The sequence below is a fragment of the Equus caballus genome, chromosome 9 (genome assembly GCF_041296265.1).
Source record: "Equus caballus isolate H_3958 breed thoroughbred chromosome 9, TB-T2T, whole genome shotgun sequence".
NCBI lineage: Eukaryota > Metazoa > Chordata > Mammalia > Perissodactyla > Equidae > Equus > Equus caballus.
Window position 1 is genome coordinate 77,901,689 of NC_091692.1, and position 9,224 is coordinate 77,910,912.

Genomic DNA, 9,224 nt, shown 5'->3' on the forward strand with positions numbered 1-9,224 from the left:
CACTTCTGCATTGGGCCTACAGATTGTTAACACGTTCCCAAGTCAAATAACTTCATTAAATTATAGGACTAATAAGAATAAACACACATATAAATAAAAAATCTTATATATAATAGACTGTCCAATGTAGAACAGGAGTGAAGTTTTTAAAAGTAAAATTAGACTTTTTTTGTTACTCATGCCTTCTTAACAACTCAATATGCTTTTTTAGTCATTAACTGTCTTGCCATTTAAGAAACTATAAATGTCCCACACAGAATGGATATTTGGGTACATCGACATATGTCTCAGGGAGTCATCATAGCACGATTTGTAATATCAAAAAAGTGGAAACAGCCTGATGTCCACCAAGAGGAGTTTGGTATGGGTTACTGTATTTTTCACAGATCTTAGCATTAGACTTCTAAGAGATAACAGAAGGAAATCAAATAAGTATAAAAATATTGTATACTCAACACTAAGATGTAACCTCTGATGCTATAAGAAGGCTTGATAAAGGCTTATATCAGCATTTGATTTAAGTTAGGCCTTGATGAAAAAGTATATTCTCAATGAAGTATATAGAGCGTGCAGAGGAGGGTACTCCTGATATTGGACGTGACATGAGTAAACAAACACGCAGCAAAATGCTGGTCTGCTCTGAGAGCAACAAATAGTTCAGTATGAGTAGTTCGTAGGGTTTCTAACAACATGCCAGGGGACAAGGTGGGAATATCAAATCAGGTGGATAGATGATCATAACATTTATTGTCCCAACTAAGGCCCTTTTGAGAGTGAAAGCGGGTGCTCTTAAGAGCTACTAGGAGGGGCCGGCCTGGTGGCACAGTGGTTAAGTGCACATGTTCTGCTTCAGTGGCCCGGGGTTCACCAGTTCAGATCCCAGGTGCAGACATGGTACCTCTTGGCCCGCCATGCTGTGGTAGGCGTCCCACATATAAAGTAGAGGAAGATGGGCATGGACGTTAGCTCAGGGCCAGTCTTCCTCAGCAAAAAGAGGAGGATTGGCAGCAGTTAGCTCAGGGCTAATCTTCCTCAAACAAAAAAAAAAAAAAGAGCTACTAAGAGACAATAGCCATGCACTGGGACTGTACAGGGAAACTATGACATATGGCCACCCTAGAAAGGGCCGGCTCACAGTGGGCCTTAAATGCCAGGCTGATATTTGAACTTCATACACAGAATCCTAGAATCTTGGGGTTGAAAGGAAATGTCAATGCCCTCCAGTCTGGCCACCCCTATCCCTGCCTTTTCAACTTTTCCAAGAACAGTTAACAAGCCTTTGTTTTTGTTTAAATATCTCTGTGACAAAGAACTCATTGCCTTGGAACAGCTCTGTTAGAAAATTCTTCATTGTGTTGACTTGAAATTTACCTCCCTCCATCTCCCACCCATTTGGCCCAGCTCTGCCATCTGCAGAGACAAACACATGCTAATCTCCCTTCCGCAGGAGAGGGAAAGATGTAGACAGATATCATAGCCCTTGAGATCGGCAGCCAGCCTTCCTATAGCCTTCCTGCAGTTTGTCACTATGTGCTTTATATCTCCTAATTAGCTTTTGAATTGTTCCACTCCTTCTAACTTCCTGCTACCATCTTGGTTGGGGCCACTATCCTTTCTTGCTTCTATTACCACAATGCCTTCTAAGTGGTTCTCTCTCATTGACCATCCCTCCACTTGTCCATTCTGCAGCCAGGATGATCTTTCCAAAACACAAGTGAGTGTGACAATGCCCTGCTTACAATCTCCAGTGGTTCCCTATTCTCCTAAGGATCAATTACAGCTCCACAACACGAAGTTCCAGCCCCTGCCACCACCCTGGTCTCAACTCTCTCATCCCCTCACTTCTCTCTCTAGGTGCCTCCTTTCAGTTCCTTGAACAAGCCTCTTGCCCTCAGCCTATTGAAGGGATTGTCACCTATGACTGGAACCCTCTTCCCTCCGCCACCTGCACCTTGATAACCCCTACTCAGCCTCTGATTCTTAATTTAAACATCACTTCTCCTAGAAAGTCTACCCTAGTCCCATTAAGTATGGATTAAATACCCCTTCTTAGGTGGTTCCACAGAGACCTAAGCTTCCCCTATTAAAGCAAGTATAACATTCAATTAAAATCACCTGCTTTTTCCTCTAGCACCTTTGCTATACTGTGAACTGCATGAAAGCAGGTCTTTTTCAGCACTGTTATCATCAGCATCTAGCACAGTGATGGCACACTGCATATGCTCAAAAAATGCTAATGAGTAAATGTGTAGCACCCAGAACTGGATACAATTGTTCTAAATGTGGTTTGCACAATACAGAGTAGAATGACTATTGCCTTCCATGTTCCATACTCTATACCTCTTTTAATAAAACCTACATTATTCTAAAAGAAACATCTCATTACTGATTTTACTGTCAGTCTAACTCCCTAAACCTTAACTAGATGAGGCCACGACTTCTATCTTTAACTTTCCCTCTCTGTCTCTCCCTCTTTCTCTCTCCTCCTCCTCTCTTCCTCTTCCTCGCCCTCCCTCTACCTCTCACTCCCCCTGCCACTTTCTCTCTCTCTCTGCCTCTCACACACACATACACAATAATTTGCAATTGGCTTTTAGGACCCATGCATGATATATTTTATATCTATCTTTGTACATTCCTCCCAAAAATGAAAAGTCAAAATAGACTACAACTGATTGATAGCTTTCAGACTCCTAATTCTTATGCCTTTTCTCTAGCAAATGTGATCAGTGTGTTATGCCTTTGTGGATGTCAATGATATTGACTAAAAGAGGAATGAAGACAGAGCCCAGCGGCAGACCGCCAAAGACATCCGTCTGCTAACCCATCTGTTAATCAGCTCTCCTTTAATAAATGCATTCAACTAGACATTAATCCAGCCCACATGGACCCCTCTAATCTAGAAGAATATCACAAGTTCTGGGCCCTTCCTGAAATCAAGGTTTCAAATTGATTAATGATAATTGAGTATAACCATGTTCCAGGTGCTTTCACATACTTTATTTTAGTTAAAATTTCCAACATCTGTTACCCTTTTTAAATAGATAATAAAACTATCACTCAGAGAGAAAGTCACACAACTGGTGAGTGCCAGAGCGGGGACATGAGCCCTGGTCCCGTGACTCCAAGTTCATGGTCAATCCCACACAATACTCTGGGAGCCTCTCAAAAGAGAAAATATGCATAATTGGACTCATGCTGGCTCCTACTAATCACCACCTACTCTCCCAAATATGTATTGAATGAATTAATCCTTTGATTAGAGACTCTTAACCTGGGCTTCATGACAACTCAAGGAGGCCCAAGAGTAGACTAGAACAAACGTCCTGAAGCTTGTGAACAGCGCCATGTGTTGTGCATTTATTCTGAGAAGAGTAATGTACATCTGAATCTCAAAAGGACCATAGCTCCAAACAAGAGCGACTTGTGGTTTAAATAACTCCCTATAGAACGTTCTCATTGTTCACTTCTCTGTCTAGAGTTTCAGATGCACATATTTCTCTCTTTAGAATATCAAAGCTGCATTTTCTCATCTCTAGTCTCCCAAAGACTCCGTCACTCTTAGCAGCCCTTAGAGATCTTAGCTCCTGGTCGCTTTGAGGCCCTGCATACCTTTTCTGGTATCAAAAGACACCAGCTTGTGCCTTTAATACCAGCTTATCAAAAGGCTCTCTTAGAAGTCCACCTATTGTGGCCTTCAGTACCCTCTTCTCATGCCAGGTTCTAGCCTGAAAAGGATTCCTTCACCTTTGCAAAGTTAAGGCAAATTTGCAAAAAGCTTTTCATGCAGCTTTTCCTGGCCTTGGGCAAAGTTAGGATGGATGTGGGTAGAAATAGGAGAAACCCGTTAGTTGAGATGAGGATTGGAGAGGGAGCTGGTAGATCTGGAGACAGGGGGTTATCTCAAATACCCAGAAAGTCTAAACCCTCCCTTTGTTAAATAAGTGAAAGACTGTGCCTTTTCCTGATAATCATGGTTGACTTTCATTCTTCATTCTTTACCATATTGTATTATCAATTGTCTCTCTGTCATCTTACTCAATCCCTGAACATAATAGTCACTGATAAAGAACTGCACAAGGGGTCAGCCCTGTGGCTGAGTGGTTAAGTTCGCATGCTCCGCTTCAGTGGACTGGTGTTCACTGGTTCAGATCCTGGGCGTGGACCTACACACCACTCATCAAGCCATGCTGTAGCAGCATCCCACACAGAAGAACTACAATGACTTACAACTAGGATATGCAACTATGTACTGGGGCTTTAGGAAGAACAAAAGAGGAAAAAAAGAGGAAGACTGGCAACAGACGTTAGCTCAGGGCCAATCTTCCTCACCAAAAAAAAAAAAAAAAAATTAAAAAAAGATATAAAAAAACAGAACATGGGGGCTGGCCCTGTGGCTGAGTGGTTAAGTTCGCGCGCTCCGCTGCTGGCGGCCCAGTGTTTCGTTGGTTCGAATCCTGGTCGCGGACATGGCACTGCTCATCAAACCATGCTGAGGCAGCGTCCCACATGCCACAACTAGAAGGACCCACAACGAAGAATATACAACTATGTACCGGAGGGCTTTGGGGAGAAAAAGGAAAAAAATAAAAATAAATAAAATCTTAAAAAAAATTAAATTAAAAAAAAAAAACTGCACGAGAGTTCAAACAAATTCATTGAGCATCCCAATTGGGTCCAGGCTAAAGGCCCTAGGGATGCTAAGACAAAAAGAGTTGATCCCTGTCCTTGAGGAGTTTACAGACCAGTGATGGACAGACAGGTAAATAGATATTTGCAATAAAGGACAGTAAATGCTCTGATATAAGGAATAAAGGAAACTCTGGGATAATGGAAGAACCACCTAACTCATCCTGGAGGATGAGGAGCAGATGGTCTAGGTCGTTTCCAACAGAAAGTGGCTCCCAGCTAGACTTTAAGGAAAACTAGAAGTTAGACACCGAGCTAAGAGAAGGACGAGGAGGAAAGTCATGTTTAGTCAATCAATAGTTTACTGTGCCTAAATTTGCACACAATGTGCATAAAGTGTGCATTAAAATGTGCATAAAATAGGGGCTGGCCCCGTGGCCGAGTGGTTAAGTTCGCGCGCTCCGCTGCAGGCGGCCCAGTGTTTCGTTAGTTCGAATCCTGGGCGCGGACATAGCACTGCTCATCAGACCACGCTGAGGCGGCGTCCCACATGCCACAACTAGAAGAACCCACAACGAAGAATACACAACTATGTACCGGGGGGCTTTGGGGAGAAAAAGGAAAAAATAAAATCTTTAAAAAAAAAAATGTGCATAAAATATGGAGAGGGGGTGATAAGAGATGAGACTGAAGCCAAAGGTAAAAGGGAAGTCACAGAGAACCTGTATACATCAACATTATTCTCAAAAGGAAAAAAATAGGAGTCTATTGAAGACTTTTCAAAAAAAGATCTGCATGATCATATTTCATTTTAGAAAGAAATGGGGATGGGTAGTACTGGCCTCGAATGAGACTAACGGGAAATTGTGACCAGAATCGAATTTGGAATGGTACTGACTAAAACTAAAACAGGGTCAGGTGAGATGGAGAGACAGGTATGTGCATGAATTGTATTAAGCACGTAGAGCAGATAGGACTTGGTGACTGACTAGGTGTCATGAACGAAAGAGAGGAAGTCACCACCTAGGATGGTTCAGTTGTGTCTGTCTTGGACCACTGGGATGCGATTTGAGCAGTGGAGAATAGAAGAGGAGGAGCAGGCCTGAGAGAAGACAAATTCAAATGCGTTAATTTTCAGTTGCTCCATGGGACATCAAAGTGGAGACATTCTATATAAAAGGTTAGTATTTAGGAGAAAGATCAGGAGAGGCTCCAGATTTGTATGTAATGGTTGATGCCATGGGAGTGGATGAGATTTTCTGGGGAGACGACAAGATGAAAAGGAGAGTCAAGGAATAGAGGGACACAGTGACACTGATAAAAGAGAGACCTTTAAAGGTATTAAATAGTAACTCCAAAGGTCAGAGGGAACCAGGGAAGTGTGGTGTCACAGAACCCAGGACAGAGTAAAACAAAATAGAGCAGGAATGACCAACAGTTCAAAATGACACAGAGAAGACCGTGGGAAAGGTTGAACATGCTCTCTGGGTTAGGGACCAAGAAGTCTTTGGTGGCCGTGACCAAGGTGTGTCCTCAAAAGTGAGGGCAGATGCCAATCGACTGAGTGTGAAAGATAACTGGGTAGTGTGGACACGGAGAGAGTGAATGTCACCCACTCTTTCAAGAAGTTTGGTGGGAAAGAGGAGGAGAAAATCAAGATGGGAGCTGGAGCAGAAGAGCAGAAGCTCTACAAACATCTAATGAACTGAAGTGTGGAAAACCTCCTACCCTCTGTGGAACTGGGTGTGTGATAAACACATAAACAACGCCAGAAGCCAGAACCGGCTTCCCTCTCCGTCCTGCTGAGCGCTAGCAAGGCTTTTGTTTTCATGGTCTTTATCAGTGAGAAACGGCTCTGGGCTTAACCTGTTAAAATGAAACCAGAGTGTGGCAGCGCAGCAATGGGAACCCTTTGACCCACCGCTTGCACCTGAACACGGGCTGTGCCCACTGCCCCTTCTGACCCTGCCCTGGGAGCTTTCTAAATCCAGATCCAAAGCACTCCTACTCAATTGAGACTCCAGGTTCCCTCAACGCTTATCCAAAATTAGCCAGATCCATTTGAAAGGCTTGTTCAAATAGTTAAGTACAAAGGGCCGAGAGACTGGCTGCGCCGGTCTGTGCACGCCAATCAACATCTTTCCTTTGTGGAGTTGGCGAGGGGGGACCCGGCCGTGTGGAAGGGGCTCCCTCCATCTGCCTGATGATTCTATTTCCTTTGGAGACAAGTGTAGGATCCCAGAGAGCAGTACGGAAACAGATGGCTTTAAAAATCCCCATCCTTCTTGCAAAGCCCTTGTCCAACAGGTAATAAACAAAACGCCGAGCCATCTCGCGGCCCCAGGAAGACAGAGCTCACAGTACCCTGCGACTACTGGCCGTGCCCAAGCGGGCTCCCACTTGGCACAGTTTCGAGCCGCGGTGGACTCGTTCGTCCACGGCCCCTCTCTGCAAGTTCTCCCGGCTCGTTTTCCAGAAACGAGATACGTATTTACAAACCAAACATTCCCTGGCAACGAAAACTCGAAATGAGTTAAGCTCTGCATCTTGCGCGCCTGGAAATTGCTCCAGCTGAGTGCACGGGAACGCAGCCCAACAGGGACCGTTTTCCGGCAAATCTGGAGGCCCTTTGCAAGGTTTCTCGGCTGACGGAACAGCCGCTTGGACCCGGGAGCCCAAGCAATGGAGGACGGGAAGAGAGAGGCGCCTACCGTACCCGATCGGCGCGGCGGGTCATGCTGCGGGCGTCTGGGTGCCTGGTCCGGGCCGGGCGCTGCAGACACGGCCTCTGCTGCGGGCCCGCGGACCTGTGAGCTCTGCCCCGGGACGGCGGCCCCGGCTGCTCTTGTTTGCTCTGGGCCGTTTGCTTTTGGGATTTCTCCAATGCAGATGTAGTCAGGGGGCCGCTGTCCCGGGGGACAATGATTCCATTGGAAGCTGGCCTTTGACAAGACTCACACATGACCTTTGACTAAAACGGCTTTGGGGAAGGAAAGTGACCGGAGGCTGAAGACGGGGCACCCGGGGCAGCCGTCCACATTCCCACCCCCAACAGTGCCAAGTTAATTTTTCATCCCGTAATCTTTCAAGGAGAGTCTCTGTGAGGTTTGATTTGCCATTTCTCCCTCATTCTGTAGGATTCTTTCCCGGTTTCCAAAAGGCATTTGGTGCCGAAGTTTCCTGCTGTGTTGTTGATGAGTTCCCTGAATTAGCATTTCCAGGTTAAACGTGGGCAGGGTACATTGTCTAAGTTCCTCTGACACTCTGGGGAATAATACCACCATTTTTTTTTCCTACAGCATGCTGCAGTTTACAAAGGGCTTTTCACAATCATGCTGTCATTTGGCCTCCAGAACAAAGCCTGGAGGCTCTCCTGTTACTGCCATTTTACACATAAAGAAGGTCCAGAAAAATAAGATATTTGCCCAATCACCCAACCAGAAAGTGAAATCTGGGTCCTTGCAATCGGCATGCAGTACGCATCCACAAACCACCCATCTCCCTGCCCGCTGACCCACCACACTAACTAAATTATAACACATAAACCCATTATAACACATAGTGATAATGAGTCATATAAAGTAACAGTAGCTATAACTGTTTTATTTTTGAATTGTAAAAGTGTTAGTAATTGTTTTAATAGAATAGCTGTTTTGGTAATGATATCCACAGATAACTTGAATTTATGAACTACTTTTCTTTTCTTTTTTTTTTTTTTTTTGGTCTACTTTTCTCTCCCTACCAGCTGCTAAGAGGATGCTATGGGAACCAGACCGGCCACTCTGAGGTGGTGGGTACAAGCCAGGGATTCCTGAGGCTCCATCACTAGCCATGATCAGAGCCTTTTTCTCTCATTTTTCTGGGTCCTTCCAGGTGATGAAAGGGGATGGGGCCGTGGGATGGTGAAGAGAGCCCGGAACAAGGAGCCAGCGTCCCAGAATCTTAGTGCAAAGAGGCGTGCTATGATGGAGGTCTGCAGAGATGCTCCAGAGCCGCCTGGGCTGTCAGGTGGCATCCTTCTCATCTTTTCAGCTTAGAGAAGGGGAAAGCGGGTAATACTCACGCTCAGTTTGGAAGGACTGGAAGGAGTCAGCCAGGACGAGGAGAGGGAGGGCATCGCTGACCCAGACAACACCAAGTACAAAAGCTGTCCTGTTGCCTTTGGCAAACTGAAAATAGTCCCTGCAGGCAGGAGCAGAGGGTGTGGGAGGCTGTGTCTCGAGAGGAAGGTGTGAGTTTGGACTCTGACCAGCCTCCTGTGTCACTTTATATGGACTTCATCCTGCAGTCCCGAATGGGTTCATATAACTAGCCCTGGTGATCAGCTCACAAGAAAAGGATGCAGGAGTCATATGTTGTTTTATAACAAGAAAAAAATATATATCAACCTAGCTTGGTAGTAATGGGCATTAGCTTCGTCAGACAGATGCAATTTCTTCTTCTTCTTCCTAGCTACAAAAATGTGAGCAGTATATTTAACCTCATTAAGCCTCAGTTTTGTCATCAGTAAAATGGGGATCATAGTCTATGCTATGAGGATTAAATGAAATTATGTAGGTAAAACCTTTTGCTTTTCTCCTGACCTATAGTGGTAC

The 9,224-nt window shown here is 44.9% G+C and overlaps 1 protein-coding gene across 16 annotated transcripts in view; it reads right to left on the reverse strand.

Annotated features, from left to right (window-relative positions):
* The window catches only part of ENPP2 (ectonucleotide pyrophosphatase/phosphodiesterase 2), a 104,333-nt gene extending 95,428 nt beyond the window's left edge, over positions 1 to 8,905 (reverse strand). For 8 of the 16 annotated variants that reach the window (XM_070221773.1, XM_070221770.1, XM_070221772.1 and 5 more), the window contains exon 1: positions 8,693 to 8,905. In XM_070221773.1, the coding sequence (XP_070077874.1) occupies positions 8,693 to 8,746 (54 nt within the window). In that variant the 5' untranslated portion in view covers positions 8,747 to 8,905. Of the gene's footprint in view, positions 1 to 7,345; positions 7,877 to 8,692 lie in introns of those variants that run through there. The other 8 variants (XM_070221762.1, XM_014728073.3, XM_014728071.3 and 5 more) reach the window with 4 other exon arrangements.
* Between the last annotated feature and the right edge of the window lie 319 nt (positions 8,906 to 9,224).